The following is a 24,149-nucleotide window of genomic DNA, read 5'->3' as shown; positions in this document are numbered from 1 at the left end:
GCCTCCCTGTGAGCCACGACGCATGAGGATCAGTGGAAAGTTTGGAGACTTTTCTTAAATATACACGTGTAACTCTGTGCTAAATCATGTCTGGCCGACACAACAACAAACTGCCCAACAACCTGCCCCAGCTGCAGAACCTCATCAAGAGGGATCCACAGTCCTACGTGGAAGAGGTGAGTGTTTATTAGTTTGGTTGAGTACTTTATTTAGAAGGTTGCAGAGAAAAAGCACATGGAAGTACAGTTTACCATACAAGGTCAACTACTCCATGAAAGCCCAATGGCTTGTTTCAAATGAGATCCTCACGTACTCAATTCATGGAGACATTAAAAAGCAGACAGATAAACACTACTATGCAGAACATCATATAAACAGTTTAAAGGTAAGAAAAACAAAATAATATGTACAGTAAACTGTTCGAAAGGGGGGGGGGGGGTAGGTTGTGACTTTTACAGGGGGCAGTTTTAAATTGCAGCCTCCTGAAGGTTTTAGGGCAGTTTTGAAAGTGAGTAGGGTTTTACACTCTTTAACTACTTTTGGTAGGGCATTCCACATTTTTGTTACATAGCAGGAGAACGTACTTTGACAGGTACATGGTTATCTTAACGTTGTGGTGGTGTATCTTGTAGACCAGGCCCATTGCAAGTTGCTGTACTCTGTCTCTACCCTGAGCCATCCGACCCTAGCAAAGTGAGCAGGGGTTAGATGAGTTGTAGGTGTAAAGGCCAAGGATTAAACCTTAACAGTTTGTTTTGGGACGTCTGGAGCCTTGTTTTTAAGGCCTGAGTGGTGCTGTGGTACCATGAGGTGCATGCATTGCATAGTAGTCGAAGTGACCTTGGATGAGGGCCCCTGTTAGAATCCTCAAAGTATTCTTATTGACTAGAGAGGAAGTCCTATACAAAATACGTCTTCTTTGGTTGACCTTTGGTTGACCTTTTTGATGACTCTTGTTGCCATTTTGTCACCGGAAAGGTTTGCTTCTAAAATAGAACCTAGGTAGGTAATTTTTCTCTTTTCTTGTGATAACATTAAACATAACATTGTGAAGCTGTCGGTCTTGTCAAGGTTAAAACTAGGCCCAAAGAGAATGGATTCAGTTTTTCCCAGGTGTAATGATAATTTGTTATCAGTGAGCCATATGCGGATCATATCGAGTTCAGAGCTGAGAGCTTTTTCGACCTGCAGCCTGTCCCTGTCCGAGACCAGCAGAGCAGAGTCATCCGCGAACAGGAACAGGTTGCTGTCACAGGCTGATGACATGTCGCTTACGTACTGTATATCAGGAACAGTAAAAGGTCCTAGTATTCTTCCTTTGCGGAACGCCACAGCTCACTAGGAGGGGGGGACAGGGTTCCGTTCAACTCCACCACCTGTTCCCTTCCTTCCGGATAGGATCGCATGGAACGAGATCGAGGTTGAACTAAGTCTTTGAGAAATTTGGAGGGAATATTGTCTAGGCCAGTCGCCTTGTGTGGTTGAAGTGTGCTCAATCTTTCAAACTTGTTACCGTGGCAAGTAGACGAATCTTGGCATGGCTTCAAATGTATTAGTTGGGTTTAGCTAATGGTGTGTTAGCCAGTGGTGATTGCTGATGCACATGAGACTGAAAAGACTGCATAACTAGACCTTATTAATAAAGGAACTAAAGGCATAACATTTACCCATCCTTACAGGTCAGGAGGACAATCAACCTAAGCGTGACCTGACCCCCTTTGTCAAATGGCCTCGCTACATCCGCCTTCAGAGGCAGCGTGCCATCCTGTACAAGCGCCTGAAGGTCCCTCCTGCGATCAACCGGTTCACCCAAGCTCTGGACTGCCAGACAGGTTGGCTGCAAAACTAAAACTGTTCTGATGGTCTGTACATAGAGGTTAAACAGTTTTCCAGCTCATTTTATTTTATGTAATGTAATGCTGTGCAAATGATGTAAAAATATTTGCTATCTTATGTCAATGATGACAAACCACCAAGATTTGATGCACAAACCTACATGAACTAGAAATACATTTCTAGTAACAAGCTCGCAACACTTAACGCTGAGCTTCTAGATCAGCTATTTTTGTTTTCTTTGTAAACATTTAAACATTTTATTCTATGACATGACCGAAATAGGCATGACAAGTACAATATTTGCCTCTGAGATGTAGTGGAGTAGAAGTAAAAGTACTGAAAATTGGAAATACTCCAGTGAAGTAAAAAATCCTCAAGTGTACTGTACAGTACTTGAGTAAATATACTTAGTTACTTTACACCACTGCTACACACACTTGTTAAACATAATACTTAATTCTCATGTACTTGCTACTTTCTCTTCTCTAATCTCTTAAACCGAAGGGGAAGGTGGCGCCAGCCCCTTCAGTGGCCAAGAAACATTGAGGTGAAGAAGGTGGTCAACCCCCTCTTTGAGAAGCGACCCAAGAACTTTGGCATTGGTAAGTATTATTTGAGCTCTTGTTGGGTGCAATCTAGTGCAAATGATGTAAAACAATATTTGCTATCTTAAACATGAATGATGACAAACCACCAAGATCCGATGCACATGAGACTGAAAAGACTGCATAACTAGACCTTATTAATAAAGGAACTAAATGCATAATATTCCTTACAGGTCAGGACATTCAACCAAAGTGTGACCTGACCCGCTTTGTCAAATGGCCTCACTACATCCGCCTTCAGAGGCAGCGTGCCATCCTGTACAAGCGCCTGAAGGTCCCTCCTGCGATCAACCAGTTCACCCAAGCTCTGGACCGCCAGACAGGTTAGCTGTAAAACTGTTCTGATGGTCTACTCTAGATGGAGGTTAAACAGTTTTCCAGCTCATTTTATTTTATGTAATGCTGTGCAAATGATGTAAAAATATTTGCTATCTTATGTCAATGATGACAAACCACCAAGATTTGATGCACAAACCTACATGAACTAGAAATACATTTCTAGTTACAAGCTCGCAACACTTAACTCTGAGCTTCTAGAGCAGCTATTTTTGTTTTTTGTAAACATTTAAACATTTAAATAAAGGAAGTAAATGCATAACACTGTATTTACCCATCCTTACAGGTCAGGACATTCAACCAAAGCGTGACCTGACCCGCTTTGTCAAATGACCTCGCTACATCTGCCTTCAGAGGCAGCGCGCCATCCTGTACAAGCACCTGAAGGTCCCTCCTGCAATCAAGCAGTTTACCCAAGACAGGTTAGCTGCAAAACTAAAACAGTTGTGATGGTCTACTCTAGATAGAGGTTAGACCGTTTTCCAGCTCATTTTATGTTATGTAATGCTGTGCAAATGATGTAAATATATTTGCTATCTTATGTCAATGATGACAAACCACCAAGATTTGATGCACATGCGACTGACAAACCTACATGAACTAGAAATACATTTCTAGTTACAAGCTCGCAACACTTAACGCTGAGCTTCTAGCTTTTTTTTTTTCAACATTTAAACATTTTAATCTATGACATGCCCGAAATAGGGATGACAGGGTTAAAGTGATTAAGTTCTTAAATGTGTCTTGTTTTCACCATAGCAACACGGTTGTTCAAGTTGGCCCACAAGTACAGACCAGAGACTAAGCAGGAGAAGAAGCAGAGACTGCTGGCCCGTGCTGACCTGAAGGCCGCAGGAAAGGGAAACACACCGACCAAGAGGCCTCCTGTCCTCCGTGCAGGTGAGATACTTGAACTGAGACTATAAATGATATTGAAAAGGAATGATGGTACCTGCATAAAAGTTCATAACTTCAGGATGTATATGGCTTGCATTGTTGAATGCAAAGACTAGACTAGAAAACCTATTCTTGTCATTCTGCTTGTCATTGTTGGCAAGCAAATCATTAGGTGGTTTATGCTGTTGACTAGGATTCATGCTGCTTACTCCAGTCTTGCACTTCGCAAATAACTTTAGATAAACCATATTTCAGTTCAGAGGTGGCCATTTGCAATGATGTTTGAATTTCTTCACCTGAATCCTCCATGTGGATCAAACTATAGGAGCTTTTTAACCCTGAGCAAAGACCACACTCTAATGATGGGCATAATGCATAAGCATACCATTACATGCAATTAAAATATTCCTTCATATATTCCTTCATTCAGTGGCCAAGAAACATGAGGTGAAGAAGGTGGTCAACCCCCTCTTTGAGAAGCGACCCAAGAACTTTGGCATTGGTAAGTATTATTTGAGATCTTGATGGGTGCAATCTAGTGCAAATGATGTAAAACAATATTTGCTATCTTAAACATGAATGATGACAAACCACCAAGATCAGATGCACATGAGACTGAAAAGACTGCATAACTAGACCTTATTAATAAAGGAACTAATTGCATAATATTATTTACCCATCCTTACAGGTCAGGACATTCAACCAAAGCGTGACGTGACCTGACCCGCTTTGTCAAATGGCCTCGCTACATCCGCCTTCAGAGGCAGCGTGCCATCCTGTACAAGCGCCTTAAGGTCCCTCCTGCGATCAACCAGTTCATCCAAGCTTTGGACCGCCAGACAGGTTAGCTGTAAAACTAAAACTGTTATGATGGTCTCCTCTAGATAGAGGTTAAACAGTTTTCCAGCTCATTTTATGTAATGTAATGCTGTGCAAATGATGTAAAAATATTTGCTATCTTATGTCAATGATGACAAACCACCAAGATTTGATGCACAAACCTACATGAACTAGAAATACATTTCTAGTAACAAGCTCACAACACTTAACACTGAGCTTCTAGAGCAGCTATTTTTATTTTGTTGTAAACATTTTAATCTATGACATGCCTGAAATAGAGATGATGGAGTTAAAGGGGTTAAGTTCTTAAATTTGTCTTGTTTTCACCATAGCAACACAGTTGTTCAAGTTGGCCCACAATTACAGACCAGAGACCAAGCAGGAGAAGAAGCAGAGACTGCTGGCCCGTGCTGAGCTACAGGAAAGGGAGACACACCGACCAAGAGGCCTCCTGTCCTCCGTGCAGGTGAGATACTGGAACTGAGACTATAAATGATATTGAAAAGGAATGATGGTACCTGCATAAACGTTCATAATTCAGTATGCTGATGGCTTGCATTGTTGAATGCAAAGACTAGACTAGAAAACGTATCCTTGTCATTCTGCTTGTCATTGTTGGCAAGCAAATCATTTGGTGGTTTACGCTGTTGACTAGGATTAATGCTGCTTACTCCAGTCTTCACTTTGTAAATCACTTTGGATTAACCATATTTCAGTTCAGAGGTGGTCATTTGCAATGATGTTTGAATTTCTTCACCTGAATCCTCCATGTGGATGAAACTACAGGAGCTTTTTAACCCTGAGCAGAGACCACACTCTAATGATGGGCATAATGCATAAGCATGACATTACATGCAATTAAAATATTCCTTCATATATTCCTTCATTCAGTGGCCAAGAAACATGAGGTGAAGAAGGTGGTCAACCCCCTCTTTGAGAAGCGACCCAAGAACTTTGGCATTGGTAAGTATTATTTGAGATCTTGATGGGTGCAATCTAGTGCAAATGATGTAAAACAATATTTGCTATCTTAAACATGAATGATGACAAACCACCAAGATCAGATGCACATGAGACTGAAAAGACTAGATAACTAAATATTATTAATAAAGGAACTAAATGCATAATATTTACCCATCCTTACAGGTCAGGACATTCAACCAAAGCCTGACCTGACCTGACCCGCTTTGTCAAATGGCCTCGCTACATCCGCCTTCAGAGGCAGCGTGTCATCCTGTACAAGCACCTGAAGGTCCCTCCTGCGATCAACCAGTTCATCCAAGCTTTGGACCGCCTGACAGGTTAGCTGTAAAACTAAAACTGTTCTCATGGTCTACTCTAGATAGAGGTTAAAGTTTTCCAGCTCATTTTATGTAATGTAATGCTGTGCAAATGATGTAAAAAATATTTGCTATCTTATGTCAATGATGACAAACCACCAAAATTTGATGCACAAACCTACATGAAGTAGAAATACATTTCTAGTTACAAGCTCACAACACTTAACACTATTTTTGATTTTTAGTTAAAGGGGTTAAGTTCTTAAATTGGTATTGTTTTCACCATAGGCAACACAGTTGTTCAAGTTGGCCCACAAGTACAGACCAGAGACCAAGCAGGAGAAGAAGCAGAGGCTGCTGGCCCGTGCTGAGCTGAAGGCCGCAAGAAAGGGAGACACACCGACCAAGAGGCCTCCTGTCCTCCGTGCAGATGAGATACTGGAACTGAGACTATAAATGATATTGCAAAGGAATGATGGTACCTGCATAAAAGTTCATTATTCAGTATGCTTATGGCTTGCATTGTTGAATGCAAAGACTAGACTAGAACACTTATCCTTGTCATTCTGCTTGTCATTGTTGGCAAGCAAATCATTAGGTGGTTTACGCTGTTGACTAGGATTAATGCTGCTTACTCCAGTCTTGCATTTTGTAAATCACTTTGGATAAACCATATTTCAGTTCAGAGGTGGTCATTTGCAATGATGTTTGAATTTCTTCACCTGAATCCTCCATGTGGATCAAACTACAGGAGCTTTTTAACCCTGAGCAGAGACCACACTCTAATGATGGGCATAATGCATAAGCATGCCATTACTTGCAATTAAAATATTCCTTATTTGTTTTACTAAGGATGCCAATGGTTTTATAAAATGCTTGGAAATGCTTGTAATTTCTTGGCAAGCAAATCATTTCCACTAACTGAGTGGAAATGATTTGGTGGTTCACACTGTTGACTAGGATTCATGCCGCTTACTCAAGGAACTAAATGCATAATATTTACCCATCCTTACAGGTCAGAACATTGAACTAAAGCGTGACCTGACCTGTTTTGTCAAATGGCCTCGCTCCGCCTTCAGAGGCAGCACGCCATCCTGTACAAGCGCCTGAAGGTCCCTCCTGTGATCAACCAGTTCACGCCAGACAGGTTAGCGGCAAAACAAAAACTGTTCTGATGGTCTACTGTAGATGGAGGGTAAACCGTTTTCCAGATCATTTTATGTAATGCTGTGCAAATGATGTCAACATATTTGCTATCTTATGTCAATGATGACAAACCACCAAGATTTGATGCACAAACCTACATGAACTAGAAATACATTTCTAGTTACAAGCTCGCTGAGCTTCTAGATCAGCCATTTTTTTTGTTTTTGGAAATGCTTGTAATTTGTTGGCAAGCAAATAATTTTGACTAAATGAACAATTTGTTTATTTGTTTAATATCTTTTGACTGATATATAAATATATATTTGTTTTACAGGAGCAATATATTTATATGTGCTAAGATGTCTTCAAGCAGAGGAGAAGATCTCAGGATAGTGGGGACAGTGGATTATATCATGAACTTTCTGAACAGAAAAACTCAAATGGAGGACAGTTGACATGGGCAGATATTGCCAAATCACAATTCCAAGATCTCTTTTTAAATTTCCTTAAACCTTAATTTCTTGAGAATAAATCCTAGAATGTTTGTGTTTTATGCTTTTTATGTTCTACCATCTTAGGCTGCCACGTCTCTTAATGCATTTATGAGAACTGTTGATTGTGTGTTGCATTTTCATCTACAACAGAACATACATATTTTTTCTCCAGATTCTTGGATTATGCTAAAATAATTATGAAAATGATTAACAAATTCATATTTTATGTGGAACAAAATTATACTTATGTTGAGTTTTAAGTATAATTGATGCTGGGAGTTGCCTTCACAAAATACTATGACAGTATTTGCTTTGTAAATCTATTATACAGTAATTGTTGACTGCCATGGGTAATTGATTACATTAAAAGTGGATACATTTTAAATGTCATTAAGGAGACTTGTCTCTTTTGTAAATATGAGTAAAACATTTCCATGTCGTCTTATCACTTCAATAGATGCAACTTTGTGGACAACAGAACCAACTTACAATAGGTGCAGAAGCTGACTATGTACAGAATGTCTCAGAGTAATTTTGGGGGTTCAGTGTGTGATGTAACATTACCAGCAGGGCCCAGCAGAGGACACAGAAAAAGAGGTTTCCAGTTCACCTCACCTCGGCCATCATAGTCTGTCTTCAAAATGTCCATCGCTGTCTGGTTCACTGCCTCCACTTTTAAGGAAAAGGTCAGATTATAGCATTTGGTCACATGAGTCATTGTAACCTGAACCTACTGTCTGCATTACAGCAGTTTGACTGAACAGATGACAGAATTAACATAACTCTTTGTCCTTTGAATGTTTCAGTGTCTGTATGTCCCTTAGACCTCCGTCTAAGGGACATACAGACATAAAGGCAGTAAAGGTCTTAAGATTTCTGTGAGTGAATGGATGAAAAACGTGTCAGTCAGCTGCTAAGACTATTCTTAGAAAATCTGGACCAGAACCTTAAGTGTTTGAGGTGGAGCTTTTAGAACAACAATTCCAGCTTTGCTTTTTGAAATGGGGGAATTTAAGAACTAAGAAGTTTGAACTAGAGAACTAGGTGGTACTCCACTATAACATTAACAGCTGAATGTATTTGGAGGATTGGTGGGAGTTCATGGGTAAGGAGAACTGACTTTTCCCCCACATATTATAGCTTGTAAGACATTGTGGTTTTTTTTTGGTCTGGTCTCCTGTCCTGTTCCTTTCTGGTTTTTCCCTGAATCTGAGGTTGATCTTTGCTTGATCAGAATGGAGAGCTATGGGTACCACCGAGAGCATCTCTGCCTGCCTGGTATGGGAACTGGACATCTGGAATCTGCAACTTTTAACAGCCTCATTTTATAGATGTTTCCTTAAACCATGCACCATTTGTACATTACTGCTTCCGTTTTACTGCCTCATCCCACTGTACCATACTATACCACATGTATGTATCATGTATCATGTATATATTTCACACATTTCATCATGTTTGATATCTGATCTATTGTTCCGTTTCCTTTTTATGCTATGAGAATGACATTTATTCCAGTGATTTCCATGCTTGATTGTGAGTTTTATGATGATCCACCACACACTAATTAAAAAGGAGAATTCTTCCTGAACTCCATGAAATGTGATTATGTGAGGTACAGTAGTCTATGTGTTCAGTGTGGCTTGTATTTTCTATACTGTGTGTGTGTGTGTGTGTGTGTGTGTGTGTGTGTGTGTGTGTGTGTGTGTGTGTGTGTGTGTGTGTGTGAGAGAGAGACTCAGAGAGACTTACTATTCATTCATATGGCATGATTTCAGTGTCTGAGTGATCTCACATGCATTTCTATGATAGTGTGTGCAGTGGTGGAAAAAGTACTCATATTTTTTACTTAAGTAAAAGTATCAATTCTGCAATATAGAAGTACTCTCTTACAATTAGAAGTCCCCTGTTCGTAAATGAACTTGACTAAAAGTACAGAAGTATCGGCATCAAAATATACTTTAAGTACGAAAAGTAAATACTCATTATGCAGAATGTCCCATTTCAAGTTTTCAAATGTATAAAAGATCTTTTGAAAATAGCACATCTACAAGTTCACAATATGTAGCATTGCATGCATTGTGAGCTTGTAGACCGGCTATTTTCAAATGGCCAAAATGTATATAGGGTTAATGTATGTTTTTAATAATAATCCAAATCTACAAAGTAACTAAAGTGTTCAAATAATTGTAGTGCACTAAAAGTAATATTTGCCTCTGAGATGTAGTGGAGTAGAAGTTAAAGTACTAAAAATAACCTCTATTGTACTTCAGTACAGTACTTAAGTAAATAAATGTCCTTACTTTACACCACTGTTCCACAATACCATGCCCTAATTAACACCCTTTATAACACTAAGTTACTTCCCTTTAAACATGTTGAAACAGAGGTCATACCAAGAAATCACCCCAAGATTTCTTATGCATAATAAAGTACAAGTACAATGGTCAAACTATTCTATTTACTGAATATTCTATTGTTGTGCTGTGTTTATAATACTGTATGATAACTATTATTACTATTAATGCTGCTACTATGTCTAACAAAATTATTATACTCTTTTGAAACTGTACACAACACTTAACAATAAAGAAACCTTAAAGCTTGAAGATACATATTACAGACACATTTAAACATTTTAGACAATTTATTATGCATTAAATTGATATTTACAAGTAAGTTATGAACGGCACAATATTATATGATGATTGAAAAATGATTGACAATGGTCAAGTACAATGGTCAAACTATTCTATTTACTGAATATTCTATTGTTGTGCTGTGTTTATAATACTGTATGATAACTATTATTACTATTAATGCTGCTACTATGTCTAACACAATTATTATACTGTTTTGAAACTGTACACAACACTTAACAATAAAGAAACCTTAAACCTTGAAGATACATATTACAGACACATTTAAACATTTTAGACAATTTATTATGCATTAAATTGATATTTACAAGTAAGTTATGAACGGCACAATATTATATGATGATTGAAAAATTATTGAGGTATTTAATTGATATTTACAAGTAACTTAAGTACATCATTGTTTAAAACCAATGTGTTGACGTTCTTGTGCTTTGGCAGAAAGTCTTTCCATCTAAGGCCCGCCTCCCTCCACATGTCTCCCAACTTTGCCTGGCTCATTGCTTTGCAGAGTAGAATGAGGATGCGGAGTAACAGGTTTCCAGCCATACCCAGAGGAATGAGAGTCTTGGAGATCTCCTTGAAGAGCTGTCCCATGGGGATACCTCCCTCGTGGACCATGGGAGTGATCAGCTCAGCCAGGTACAGCCAGAAGTGTGGGATGTCTGTAGACATGTCCTCTGCCACGTCTAGGATCTCTTGAAGCCCTTTGTAGTACTGCTGTATGGGCATTATGCCAGCCTTGACGAGCTGATGCAGCAGCTGCCCCATGTGGTCTCTGGCGATGGCGCTGCGATCTAGCGTGGACTCCAGGCCATTCCGCACAAACACAAAGAGCAGCTGACCGCTGTTCAGCTCCTGTACACACTGCAGTGCCTCCTTCATGTCGTTGAGGTGGAGGTACTCTTCGATGATGGCTGTGGATTTCTTCTCCACTTCCTCTTCGGTCCAGGCGGACTTGGTAATGGTGGGGGTCTGGGGAGGTGGGGGGTTAGGAGCAGCCTCCTGCTTCATGTTCTCTGTTGTGCTCCTGGCATGCACTCTGCTAGGGCTGTTGTCCTGAGCCAATAGTCTGTCTGAGTGAAGAGAGGAGCCTGAAGAGTGCTGCAGATCAGAGAGTCTGTTCAGGGTGCTGGTGGCTGGACGGATGCCCAGCTCTGAGTCAGCAGGCTTGACACTGATTCCAACGCTGCTGCCTTTATAGCCTTTGTTTCCTGGGGCCAGCAGATGGTTGTTAATGTCAAGAACATGAGTCTTGGTCATTTTGCTGAGTAGTGAAGGGTTGGGTTGGTTGTTGGTGGAGCTGGAGTAGCTGTTCCAGCCCTTGGCCACCCTTCCCTGTCGTGGGGTGTATGAGCCCCGTCCGCCGGGCCGGCCTCCACCCAATCTGTCGCCTGAGCCTCTGACTGACTCCTTGGAGATGAGGGTCTGCTGGATCTTCAACTGCTCCATTTGCACCTCCATCTCAGCATCTTTGTGGATCTGCTCGATGGTCTTGGGACCCTGGTCTCCTCTCCTGGGCACCCAGTTATTCTGTTGGAGGTCCAACACATCCTGCAGCATGAAGCGGATCCTGGGGGAGGTCTTCCTCTCCTTGACGATCTTCTCCATCTGGCCCATGCAAGGCTTGGCCATCTCAAAGTCCATGTCCTTTCCAATGGTGGAAATAAGTGTACACAGGCACTCCAGGGACTCCTCGTCATGTGTTATGAGAAGCTTATTGATGATGCACTTGTCCATGGTCGCCGCGGTCATCATCTTGAGCTTAAATAACTCCCCAATGAACTTAATGTTTCCCAGGGAGCACCTCCTGGCCTTGTTTTTGTAATGGTCCAGTTCCTCTTTGCAAAGCTGCTTCTCCTCCCCCTGGGCAGCATCCAGCTCTTTCTGCTTCTTGTCAAACTCTGTCTTGCAGCGGTTGAGCAACAGCCTGCGGAAATTCACGCAGACTCCTGGCTTATCTGCGCTGGGGACCTTGAGCTCCATAAGGCAATGGCACATTTTGGCATAGACCACAGAGAAGCTGGGCTCTGAGATGGCCTTTTCAAAAATGATGTCCATGACTCCCTTAAGCCGGCCCTCCGTGTCGATGGTGAGCTCCCTCACCTGCTTCGTCAGCTGTTGGAACTTCTGGAGGGTTAACTTGTTCAGGATGCCACGCACTCGGTTGAACAGATCCTGGGTCTTGGCCTCCTCTGTGTCGTCGACCTCCTCACGCCTCTGCTGCTTCTTGCCGGAAGGCTTCCAGGCCTCCTTGGCCTTGTTAAGCTGCACATCGATGGACAGGGAGAAGTGGCGAAGTGGTCTGTCTCTCCAGCCTGTCTCTCCAGTGGAAGGCCTGAAATCAGAGCCATGGTCCATGCCTCCTGGTAGATGCCGGCTGGTGTTTGGCTTTCCCAGGGGCTTCCTGCTGCTGACTCTGTCCAGGATTACATCAGTGATGACTGGTAGGCCCTCGGGTTTGATCATGCTGACGTTGATGAACTGTAACTGTAGAAGGAATCCTCTATCATAGTTGATCTTCTCCATGATCATGTCCATCATCACCATCACCATCAAGCAGAATGAGCTCTCCGTCGCTGCGGTCTGCTTTTATACGCGACGTTCATCCAGAACAGCGCCAACGACTTCGTTGTCGCACATTGGCTGTTTCATTTTGAAAATAAACACCGCGCGTCCAATGAGCGGTCGCGCGTGATGTTGTACACAAGCGCATCCAATCAGCGCTACTTCAGCGAAGGAAATTCGTGACACGCCCACTGTACACTGAACTGAAGCAACGTCAGAGTTAACGTCAGGTACATTGTTGCCATGTCGGCTTATTATAAGCGCCTTTGAGTTTCTTTTTCTGTCAAGTTGTTAACTTGCTTGTAAATATATATTTTTAAATTGCAGATCTACAAGCTCACAACGCGTCACATTTCGTGATTTTTTTTATACCTGCTATTTTCAAACGGCCCACGGTTTAAAGAGCGCATGCAAGTTGCTTCTTTTGGTCTTGTTGTCCTAGACCTGATTGCTTATTTCCCTCAAAAAATATGGCAACACTAATCAGGTATGGACATTTAAATACAAATAATAACATATTTTACTGCATGTGTTCTGATGGACGTTACGATGTCTGTAGGAGAATCCTATTAAATACTCGCTCGTTAGATTCAGTGGAAGAAGTACGCACATTTTACTTTAAGTAAAAGTATCAATACTGCATTGCTGCAATGTAGAAATACTTAGTTACAAGAAAAAGACTAAGTCTGTTATGAAGTCTGTTATTCATATTTACTTGAGTAAAAGTACAAAAGTATTGGCATCAAAATGTACTTAAAGTACCAAAAGTAAAAGAAGATCTACTTTTAAATTGGAAATACTCCACTAAAAGTAAAAAATACCTCCAAATTGTAAGTACAGTACTTAATTACATTTACTTAGTTACATTACACCACTGGTTAAATTAATATTTTTTTTGTGTTTTCTGATGACCCTGAATTATTGGGTTTTGATGATCATGGTTTAAAAACAAAACAAACAAAAAAAATGTTTTAGAAAACTGTAGAATAATTTGTAATTATGCATGTAAACAAACTTCGTCAGTTTGGCCTGGCTTGTTGTGCCAAAAGGTGAAATCGCAGATCAATTTTAGACACTAATCATGAATATTTTCAAGACGACATATGGATGGAGTTCTTTTTTTATATCAATTTAGATATATGGATATAGATACCTTGATTATCCCGAGGATATCTATTCATTTATTTATACTAGTTTATTATTAATATTATTTATTTATTTATAATTTATTGGACATTTGGAGTTCTCTTTCATATCAATTTAGATAGATAGATAGATATATAGCTACCTTTATTATCCCACGGATATGTATTCATTTATTTATAATCATTTATAAGAATTCATTTAATTCATTTATTATTTATAATGAATTAATCTAATTAGTTTCGCCGCCACAGCCAAAGCGGCGCCATAGTGTTTGTCCACATTCACTTTCCGTACTTGAAACAGAGCAGCACTAGTGTTGCCAGGTCTGCTTATTATAAGCGACTTTGGGCTTGTTTTTCTGTAAGATGCTTGTAAATATTGTTAGTTGCGGGTTGCGGTTTATTTTGGGCTTGTTTCTAAAGTGTAGTTGCTTATTTGGGCTTGTTTAAATGTTTTTCATTATTATTTAAACAAGTGGTTCTCCAATATATTCATGAAAATGTTTTGTGCCAGGGAGCATTTGTGTTAGAATGTTTCAAAAACATTCCAAATATTCCACATTTTATTGTAAGAGCTTTTGAAAATAGCAGATCTTCAAGCTCACAACACGTCGCATTGTGACACGTTGTTGGCTTTTAGATCTGCTATTTTCAAATAGGATTTTATATAGGTTTAAAGTTAGCCCTGGTCCAGAGTGTTAGTGAGTTGAGTTCTCTCTAACGCTCTGGACCAGGGCTCATGTGTTGCTTCTTTTGGGCTTGTTTTCCTAGACCTGGCTGCTTGTTTCTCTCACAGAACCTGGCTGGCAACACTGTAGCATCACCACACCAAAACAACATGGCAGCCTCCCTGTGAGCCACGACGCATGAGGATCACTGGAAAGTTTAGAGACTTTTCTTAAATATACACGTGTAACTCTGTCCTAAGTCATGTCTGGCCGACACAACAACAAACTGCCCAACAACCTGCCCCAGCTGCAGAACCTCATCAAGAGGGATCCACAGTCCTACGTGGAAGAGGTGGGTGTTTATCAGGCTGGCTTTAGCTAATGCTGTGTTAGCCAGTGGTGGAAAGAGTACTCACATTTTACACTTAAGTAAAAGTACAATATTTGCCTCTGAGATGTTGTGGAGTAGAAGTAAAAGTAAAAGTATGTCAAAAATCCTCAAAAGTGTACTTAAGTAAATATACTTTACACCTCTGCTACACACACTTGTGTACTCAGTACACAAGTGTGTGTAGCATTAAGTGAGTTTGATCTGAAGTGATATTTGTACAAGTTTTGTCGTTTGGCAGGTTTGACCATTAATCTTCCAATTTCCCAGTTTCTACAACAGTATCGACATTACCAGTCCAATGTTCAGATCTTCAAGTTACAGCCAGACAAGCCCAACAAAGTCCTGGCAGAGCTGGTTATGTTCCTTGCACAGGTGTGTGTGGTAAACTACTGGACCCGTAAGGGTCCATTTGGTTCCATTTGTGTGGACTTGGGGGGTCTATTCAATTAAAAGCTGTTAGAATCAGTGTGGTGGACTTTCTATCTGTCCTGTGTATGTGTAACACTAACCATTACAGTGGTGGTAGAAATTGTAATGCACCTTTATTTCCCAGGTTGCACACTGCTATCAGCAGCAGCTGTCCACCTTCCCTCAGGATCTGACTGAACTGCTGTTGAATCATCACACAGTCTTGGAGCATGACTTGCGGATGGTGAGACAACATAGGACCCCATAAGTTACAATAACATAACATTTATAGCTATCTGTTAACAACTTAGATCCTCTGTACTTAGTAAGACAGAACTGAGTTGGCACCGTACTCTTTTTTCCCCCTGTTCACCAATTGTTTTTGCAGAAAATAGCCGATCTACAACAACTCACAACGTGTCGTGATGCTTGTGGATCGGCTATTTTCTGGGAAGGTTCCCCCAGCCCCTAATCAGGGGTGTATTACCGCACGGGTATACCAGACCCAGGGGCCCAAGAGCTTAGAGGGCCCCTAGCGAGAGCCTTTGTATGAATTGTCACTGTTATTAACTTTGCATTTATCTAAGCAAGGGCTTAGTCATTCATGTAAGTAACAGAACAAGTAAGTAAGAGTAACAAAAGTACTACTAAAAACTGAAGGAATAATCTAGATGTTTACTTTGTTGATGAACACGAAAGAAACCATCAATCATGATACCTTAAGTTCATGTTTTACCCACCATCTAAAATCCTGTTTAGATGCAGGTTGTGTTAATATGGTGTTGGTGGTCTGTGCAGCCTATGCATGTGCATTCGGGGAAATATTTATCGTGGTGTTGGGGTGGGGGGAGCTTTTACAAGTCTGTGCCCAGGCCCCATTTGTAATGTCTATATATCCCGCTTTCTCTGTCAGACCCTCTGCAAAGCGCTGATTCTTCTGAGGAACAAGGACCTGATAAACCCCACTTCTCTGTTGGAGCTCTTCTTTGAGCTGCTGCGATGTCACGACAAGCTTCTCAGACAGGTGAGAGAACCTCTGAACCCTGGAAGTAAAAGTAGTATTTTTATTTACCCTTTTCAAAGGGGTAAATTCTAGACAAAAGTTTTGTCTAGAATATTACAATGAGCAACACATTTTAATGGCACGATTACTTTGGGTACCTGTATAAATTGGGAAAATTACCACTGTATTATGCGATTTCCTTTGTTCCATTTTGACCATTAATGATTCATTTTCTTTGCCTCCACAGACATTATACACACACATTGTCTCAGATATCAAAAACATTAATGCAAAGCATAAAAACAACAAAGTAAACACGGTAAGTAAACACGCACACCGTTATGTTGTTCCCAATGTGCTCATTTATAGTATTTCGACTTCAATTTTCGAGAGGTTTATCTGATAAACGAGTACATGCAAGTAAAATCTTTGGGTCCTCAACATTGTAGCAGAAATAACAACAATAAGAAAGGCGATGATTAAGAATATCATACTGTAGCACACTTTGACTGGCTTGAAGGTGTTGTGTGCATGGTTCCTGCTTCTAAATATTATACTTGCATGTATATGTACTTTGAGTGCACTCATATATAACTGATATCTATTCATGCATATGTTCCAGACTTTGCAGAATTTCATGTACACCATGCTGAGAGACAGTAACCCTATAGCAGCTAAGATCTCTCTAGATGTGATGGCGGAGCTCTACAAAAGGAACATATGGTGAGCTACATGTCTTGTATTGTGAGTCAGGATTTAACTCATTAAGACCTGAGGCAGATTCTACAAATGCCTTCTAAATCAGTAGTTCTCAAACTTTCAAGATTTAAAAAAAAAAAGAATCTAAAATAGCAGATGTACAGGCTCGTATATCTGCTATTTTTGAACGCTTTTAAAAGAAGGCCGATGCAAAAGGCTAGTGACAAGTGCGTAGGACAACTAGGAAGGTCCAAATGTTCAGAAGGGGATCTATGATATCAAATCAAAGAAAAAGGTCCCGCACACTGTCTGGACCTTGCAAAAAGAATGCCCTTTATTATTTAATAAAAGTTCCAGACAGTGTGCGGGCCCTTTTTCTTTGATCATAGATTCCTTTCTGAATAGCCAATGCTAAAATCTAAAATGACACGGATGCTTTCCCGGTTTAACCACATTAACCCTGGCATCTCTTTTTGGGGCATATCATTATAGAATATAATAGCCGATCTACAAGCTCACAACCACAACGCAATGCACTCGGCACTGGGGTACGATGAAGTATAAAATCTGTCTTCCGTGGTAAAATGAGGTATGTAAAGGTGTTACAGAAAGACTCATGAATGACGTATTGTGCTGTGTTTATAGGAATGATGCCAAGACAGTTAATGTTATCACAACAGCCTGCTTCTCGAAGGTAGCAAAGGTAAGTCCTCATGATGAAAGCAAGTCCTTCCCTTATTCTACTGAATAAGGACTTTAACTGAACGCACAGTGTCTCTTCCTGTGCAGATCCTTGTAGCAGGTTTGAAGTTCTTCCTGGGCAGAGATGCGGAAGAGCAGAAAGACAGTGATGAAGAGTCGGAGGCAAGTAACATGGATGATTCATCAAGTCGTTACCATAATGTGTTCATTATCAAAGCAATATTAATACATTACTTCATGCAAAAAATGAATCCTTATTGTCCCCCTATCTATAGGATGACGGACCAACTGCCAGAGATCTGATGGTGAGGTACTCTACCGGCAAGAAAAGCTCCAAGAACAAGAAGAAAATGGAAAATGCCATGAAAGTCCTCACGGTACCTCAGAAATTAAGCACAGAGACTTGACTCGCAACTTAGGCTTTGTTCAGACTGTAGGGAAATCCAAAATGTGTTTCTCATTTCCGATCTTTAGGCCTGTCTGTCCTTGTTATTTGCAAGTTATCAGATCAGATGTATTTAGAAATAGTTTCCCTAGCTGCTTTGGTTGCTGTGGTAACGATGTAACAACATAGGCATGAGTAATGCAAGATTTATACTCTGTTGTACGACACATTATACCTAAGGCTTCAGCCTACAGTACATACAAAACATTGCAGTTCAATCGCATTTTTAACCACCTAAGAATGTGGTTCAAATCTGATGAGCAGAATTCAGTTTCCATGTGTTATTTAGCTGTTCAGACTTGATAAAAGAAATCTGGTTCCAATCTGGGTAGGCCAGAAATGTGGCCTAAATGTAGGCTGCCAGTCTGAACATAGCATTGGCAGTTTCTGTTTTCAGTGTTTGCCTATACAAACATATACTTGTATTTTACTATATGCTTATGTATTCCTTTGAAAGAAACACAAGAAGAAGAAGAAAGTAGAAGTGTTCAATTTCTCTGCAATTCACCTGATTCATGATCCTCAAGGTACCGTATAGCGTATGTTCACTTATCCACACACCCGAAGATTGCTCACGGTCATTGGTGGCAAAATACATAACACTGACATCTATCTTACCTCAGAATAATGATTTTGTGTTTAGATTTCTCAGAGAAACTCCTAAAGCAGTTGGAAGACTCTAAAGAGAGATTTGAGGTGAAAATCATGCTGATGGAGCTCATATCCAGATTGGTTGGAATTCATGAGGTAAGTTATGCAACTATCGGCCAGTTTGGACAGTTCTGGTACAGTTAAACACTGGATAATTGTTTACAGGTTTAGGTGTAATTTTAAAATCAAGGAAAATTATTTCCTTGATTGTTATATTGACAAGGTTGAGAAAACCAGGAATGTATTTGTAATGTTATTTTCTAGGCCATTTCAGCAGATGAATCATCACCAGGATAGCAGCATGCTACTGAAAAACACACATGAACAGTTGTCTTCTTGTGAAGCTACATCTTCCTTGTATATTTAGCACCAACCTGAACACATTGCTATTTCCCCTCTACAGCTCTTCCTTTTCAATTATTATCCGTTCATCCAGAGGTTTCTCCAGCCCCATCAAAGAGGCAAGTATAAATAATATATATTCAGTACATTCATGCTGTGTTGACACTAGCGGTGACAAAGCGCCAGGCTGCAAGGCAGTTTCAATGGACGCCAGCGTCATGAAGCTACAAATTGAGGCCTGACGCTTGTGTGGCACGCAAAAAAAATCTAAGTTGAGGTTGCCTCACCTTTTTTCTGCCCTCCAATTATGCAGTGAAGCATCAAACAATCATGTTTTTGTTTCAGCATTTCCCAACCCTGCTCTCAACACAATTCCTGATCCATTCCGTTAATGGAAGGAAAACTCATTATAGCTGTTAACCAGTTTCAACCTGTCGTTGTCAGGTTACAGGCAAACATTTTCTCCAAATAACAAAAATAGTCTTATCTACAAGCTCAAAGCGCATTGCAACGCAACAGCTTTTTTTTGTAGAGCTTAAGCAGTTAACAGTCCCCTGTGCTATTTAACCCTGGCCCTTTCATTTATGCAGTGTGGCTTGAGCAACAACTATGACTCGGCAGCAATGTAGCTCACTGCGCTTGGTCTTTTTGAAGCTTTGTTGTCGCTAGTATGAATGCAGCAGCACGTGTGAGCATTTCGTACTGATGTGAACATTTGTAAAAATGTATTTTCTTGCCAGATGTGACCAAGATCCTCCTGTGTGCCGCCCAGTCGACCCACCAGCTAGTGCCTCCCGAGGTACAGTAATATCAATATATATACATGGTACACTGTATATACATATAGTACATGCATATGGAAGTCCAACTAACCAAAGTACACTTGACATAAGCGTTGTAATCTAATGCTGTGAATGAATTTCTACTTCTGCAGACCATCCAACCTGTGATCATGACTATTGCCAACAACTTTGTGACAGAAAGGAACTCTGGCGAGGTGATGACTGTCGGGTACGTCTGTTTTAATTGTCACCAGTCATCAAAGGTCTAATGGACCAGCACTGTCCTCAACTAAAGATATTCTTATTCGACATTTGTCAACTAAGACCGGTAGAATGTAAGGGTCATCTAGATTTTACAGGAGATGTGGCCATCATTTTTCAAGAAATAATTCATTCAGCATGAAAAAGGCATACAAATGTACTAACAAAGATGTGGTGGACTAAGACCAAACTGACTAATTATTTGACTCTGAGGGGACAGCCCTACTGTAAACAGTGTCTTATTAGAACTTTCTAATTGATATAATGCATTGAAATGTGAAGTAAAAGCACACACAATTGGCTGTTCTGAAATGCATTCATGCAAAACCATAAGCTTTTTTTTAATTAACAAGTGCACTTGATGCAAAAAATAATGACATGATATGACATGTGTGACCTGTCTGTGTAGCATCAATGCCATCAAGGAGGTGGTAGCTCGCTGTCCCCTGGCCATTACTGAAGAACTGCTGCGTGACCTGGTGCTGTACAAGAACCACAAAGACAAGAGTGAGTGGGTCCAATAACTGGCATCATTAGGGTTGGGATCCGGAACCGGAGGAATCGGGTGGAACTGGATCCAACATTGAGGAAACGGATCACATTTGGAACCGTTAACAGGAACCGGTTTTATCACACTGTCAGAGCTGGCATGTGGACTTCACGTCTGCTTTACAATTACAATACCGGTGGTTCTCAAAGTTATATTTCATATAAAAGCAAAGGTTAAAGCCTCAATCTGTGATTTATTCACCTGGTTGGCAGTATGTAGAACAGCAATAGCAATATTACTAAAACATCATAATTTTACATATTGTGTTAGTGCTAGTTTGGGGGGGGGTTCACAAATCACACATTAGGTTTAACTTTAAGTCGTGAGATTTTATTTTTCCTTAAATTTTTCTAGATGTGATGATGTCTGCCAGAGGACTCATACAGCTTTTCAGAAACCTGAACCCACAGATGCTGCAAAAGAAAGACAGGGTGAGGAAAACAACATTTTATTTTTTACAGACTCCCCATACACACTCTCAACTAATCCTGACTTAAACCGAACTGTTCTCTTTGTTGTCTATAGGGGAGACCAACAGAGTCGTCAGCAGAAGCCACGATCCAAGACTATGGACATATGCAAGCTAAAGACTACATCCCTGGAGCGGAGGTCCTGGAAGTGGAGAAGGAAGAGGGAGATGATGGTATGGAGCTGTTCATGATATACTGTATTATATTAACCCATGAAGACCGGGAAAGTCCTTTTAGATTTTTAGCTGAAAAGCATTATTTTATACTTTGGCTATTTGGCTATTCAAAAGGCTATTTTTGAAAAATAGTGAACATTTGTACAAATCTTTGAATATATATTCTTTTAAAGTGATTTATTTTACTTAAATCTTTGCTTCTGGGGGTCACTGGAACAATGTTTTGAGATGGGGGTCTGCGGCCAAATACATATCATTTTGGGGCTCCTTGACATGAGGGTTTTGAGCATCACTGATATATATATGGGGGGGGGGGACACCGAAGGCATGGGTGACCAAGGGAATGTACTGTACCTAGTTGTCTTCGTTGTGGCCCTGGGCCCTTGGATAAAGCTGCTCAATAAATTCACCATTTACCATTTAACTATATAGTTTTTAGTGGTTAAAGGCTGATTTTTTTTTCAAACTTCCAACAGATGGTTGGGAGAGTGCCAGTATAGGTGATGAGGATGAGGATGGTGAATGGGTGGACGTTCATCACTCCTCTGATGAAGACACAGGAGAAATGGTGAGAATGAATGAACACACCGACTAGACAGTATGAGCTCCAACCTGGTCTAATAGTTGATTCAGAGGATGATGACATTTTGTTTGTCTGCTCTAGGCAGAGAAGCTCCAACTCATACCAGTTGAGGACCGGAATGTTAAAGCGGCAGCAGTCAGTGGCAGCAGGCTCCTCACTCAAGATGATTTCAAGAAGATTCGACTGGCCCAGATGGCTAAGGAGGTCAATAATGCTCCAGGCAAGGGCCAGAAGAGGACCAACGTTGTCCTTGATGACGAGGATGATGCCAGGTTAGTGGCGTATATATAATTTAGATGAACTGTGAAGTTTTATGCATGCATGTATTTTCAGAGGATTTCCTGGCGTTTGCTCTGTACATATTCAAGAAAACCTTATCTGAAAAAGCAGAAATTGCTGTAAGATCACAGTTTACATTGGCTCTTTCCAACTGGTGCTTAACGCTGCAATCCAGGTTTGAGGGGGGGGGGGGGGGGGTGTGAATAAAACATTATGTAACAGTATGCTGTAACTAACACAACTGCAGTGGTGGTGGTCTACCTGCTCTTCTATTGAGAAATTTAGACCCTGGTAGGACATCTACTGGTTGACAAGTGGTATTGCATGTAAGTCAGAGGGTAATACTCACCTTCCCAGATTTCCTTTTTTAGCTTAGCAATAGACGTGTTGGCACTCACAACTGGGACTGTGGATCGAATCCCGGCTAGTACCTGAATCTTACGGATTGCAGCTTTAACTATGATTTGAATTCCCTAGTGTTAATAGGTGAGCTTTCCATGTCTACTTTTAAAATGTTATGACACACTTTTCAGAGGGGAGATATTGACTCTGAGGGATATTGAGAAACTACACAAGAAACCAAAACCAGACAAGGAAACGAGACTGGCAACAGCAATGGTAACTATATATTTATAATGTTTATTATTAATTGTACAATAATTCACGTCGGTGCATAATTGGGTCACTTCACTGTAAGGGGTCATCCTTATAACTGCCCCATTTAACCAGTTTCAACCTGGCGTCCCTTGTGAGCCAGGTTCTAGTAGTGAGCTTGTAGATCGGCTATTTTCGTAGTATAAATAGGTATATTGGATATAATTGGTTCATTGAAATGCTCATGCATGTGTTATTTGAGATTGGTCTTGTCTGTACAGTAGTAAGCAGTATGTAATGACCTGCCATTTTCTCAGGCTGGGAGAACAGACCGTAAGGAGTTTGCCAAGAAGCATACCAAACTGAACCCGTTTGCCAGCACCAGCAACAAGGAGAAGAAGAGGAAGAAGAACTTCATGATGATGAGACACAGCACAAACGTTCGGACCAAGGGCAAGCGCTCCTTCAGAGATAAACAGGTAAATCAACAAGAATGTATTCTACTCTGCATTTTGCTTTTATCTTCTGGAAACGTACTGCTGGTAATGTTGCTTTGATTGCCAAAACATGTCGTCAACTGTCTCCCTCATCCAGATTGCTCTGCGAGATGCGCTCCTGAAGAAGAAGAGACAGTACAAGTAGGAGATCTGCAGATGGCGAAGACGCCATCAAACCCTACATTAACACAATCTCATATTTTGCAAGATCTTGGTTGTGTACTTTATAAACATATTAATAGATGTTGTATTGTATTCCTTGCCTTTAAACTGTGCTGAAATAAATAATTTGACATGTAATAATAATTCATATATCATTTTATCTCATACGTCATATAATGGCAAATTCATTTGCAAGCAGAATGTAGAAGTTTCCCTCTGCTGGTATTAGATTTGTAGCTATAACCATTATTTTATGCTTTGGTGTCCTCAGAGTTAACTTGTTGTGAGCTTGTAGATTACCGAATCCAGGATCCAGTAACTCGATGGTAAAAAGGAGGAAACTCCTTTTATTAAAACGATCAAGGCAAATGTCAACCTGTTTTCACCTCAAGCGGTCGCCCCGATGAAGACCGTTTAAGGTTAACTTAAAACATGTTGCCGTTTGCCCTATTTCAATTAAGGCTGTTGCCTCCTTTTTACCAGAGATGTGGTTGAGGCCCTGATACAAGGAATGTTCGGCTGTTTCAGTACCCCCTCTGAGCTCCACTCAGACCGAGGTCAGAACCTTTGAGTCCCAGGTGCTTACAGAAATGTGTAGCCAAGATCAACTTCCATAGAATAAGACACGGTAAGTTTGGGGTCATTTGGTTGAACGGTTCTTGAGATATGCAAAGGACAGACA

The 24,149-nt window shown here is 40.5% G+C and overlaps 3 protein-coding genes across 8 annotated transcripts; 2 read left to right on the top strand and 1 right to left on the bottom strand.

The window, feature by feature from the left end:
* Positions 1-8,232, top strand: LOC311037014 (large ribosomal subunit protein eL8-like). 6 transcript variants are annotated; one of them, XM_084046046.1, is made up of 9 exons: positions 1-176; positions 1,680-1,832; positions 2,341-2,438; positions 2,615-2,764; positions 3,537-3,677; positions 4,105-4,176; positions 4,363-4,517; positions 5,661-5,815; positions 7,275-8,230. In XM_084046046.1, exons 2-7 carry the CDS (start codon positions 1,726-1,728, stop codon positions 4,395-4,397), a joined length of 603 nt encoding a protein of 200 aa, XP_083902172.1. In that variant the 5' UTR covers positions 1-176; positions 1,680-1,725; the 3' UTR covers positions 4,398-4,517; positions 5,661-5,815; positions 7,275-8,230. The 6 variants fall into 6 exon arrangements, with proteins under 6 accessions (XP_083902172.1, XP_083902170.1, XP_083902174.1 ...); XM_084046044.1 differs by lacking the exon at positions 7,275-8,230 and adding an exon at positions 6,083-6,223; XM_084046048.1 differs by lacking the exons at positions 3,537-3,677; positions 4,105-4,176; positions 4,363-4,517; positions 7,275-8,230 and adding exons at positions 4,847-4,980; positions 5,406-5,477; positions 6,083-6,223.
* A 22-nt stretch (positions 8,233-8,254) lies between these two features.
* Positions 8,255-12,641, bottom strand: LOC311037824 (eukaryotic translation initiation factor 4 gamma 1-like; the record flags this gene model as incomplete). The annotated part of the gene is made up of 2 exons (XM_084047113.1): positions 8,255-8,266; positions 10,503-12,641. The coding sequence occupies 2 exons, from the start codon at positions 12,639-12,641 to the stop codon at positions 8,255-8,257; spliced, it is 2,151 nt and encodes a 716-aa protein (XP_083903239.1).
* Positions 12,642-14,636: 1,995 nt separating this feature from the next.
* On the top strand, positions 14,637-23,611 carry sdad1 (SDA1 domain containing 1). Its single transcript, XM_084046754.1, has 22 exons — positions 14,637-14,824; positions 15,131-15,235; positions 15,417-15,515; positions 16,185-16,295; positions 16,522-16,593; positions 16,897-16,997; positions 17,619-17,676; positions 17,763-17,837; positions 17,951-18,052; positions 18,578-18,647; positions 18,764-18,867; positions 19,175-19,232; positions 19,854-19,912; positions 20,048-20,124; positions 20,566-20,663; positions 21,061-21,137; positions 21,232-21,349; positions 21,829-21,920; positions 22,017-22,207; positions 22,748-22,832; positions 23,126-23,287; positions 23,403-23,611. The coding sequence occupies exons 1-22, from the start codon at positions 14,735-14,737 to the stop codon at positions 23,448-23,450; spliced, it is 2,052 nt and encodes a 683-aa protein (XP_083902880.1). The 5' UTR covers positions 14,637-14,734; the 3' UTR covers positions 23,451-23,611.
* The last annotated feature ends 538 nt before the right edge of the window (positions 23,612-24,149 follow it).

Source organism: Gymnoscopelus microlampas, assembly GCF_963454915.1.
Source record: "Gymnoscopelus microlampas genome assembly, chromosome: 21".
NCBI classification, from domain to species: Eukaryota; Metazoa; Chordata; class Actinopteri; order Myctophiformes; family Myctophidae; genus Gymnoscopelus; species Gymnoscopelus microlampas.
This window is presented reverse-complemented; position numbering and strand designations above follow the sequence as displayed.

Bases quoted from the DNA above. Each gene is read 5' to 3' on its own strand.
- LOC311037014 (XM_084046046.1), top strand. From the start codon at position 1,726: ATGGCCTCGCTACATCCGCCTTCAGAGGCAGCGTGCCATCCTGTACAA. The intron at 2,765-3,536 runs GTTAGCTGTAAA...TTTTCACCATAG, and splicing joins AGCTCTGGACCGCCAGACAG to CAACACGGTTGTTCAAGTTG. The intron at 4,177-4,362 runs GTAAGTATTATT...CCATCCTTACAG, and splicing joins ACCCAAGAACTTTGGCATTG to GTCAGGACATTCAACCAAAG.
- sdad1 (XM_084046754.1), top strand. From the start codon at position 14,735: ATGTCTGGCCGACACAACAACAAACTGCCCAACAACCTGCCCCAGCTG. The intron at 18,648-18,763 runs GTACCGTATAGC...TTTTGTGTTTAG, and splicing joins CCTGATTCATGATCCTCAAG to ATTTCTCAGAGAAACTCCTA. The intron at 22,208-22,747 runs GTTAGTGGCGTA...CACACTTTTCAG, and splicing joins GATGACGAGGATGATGCCAG to AGGGGAGATATTGACTCTGA.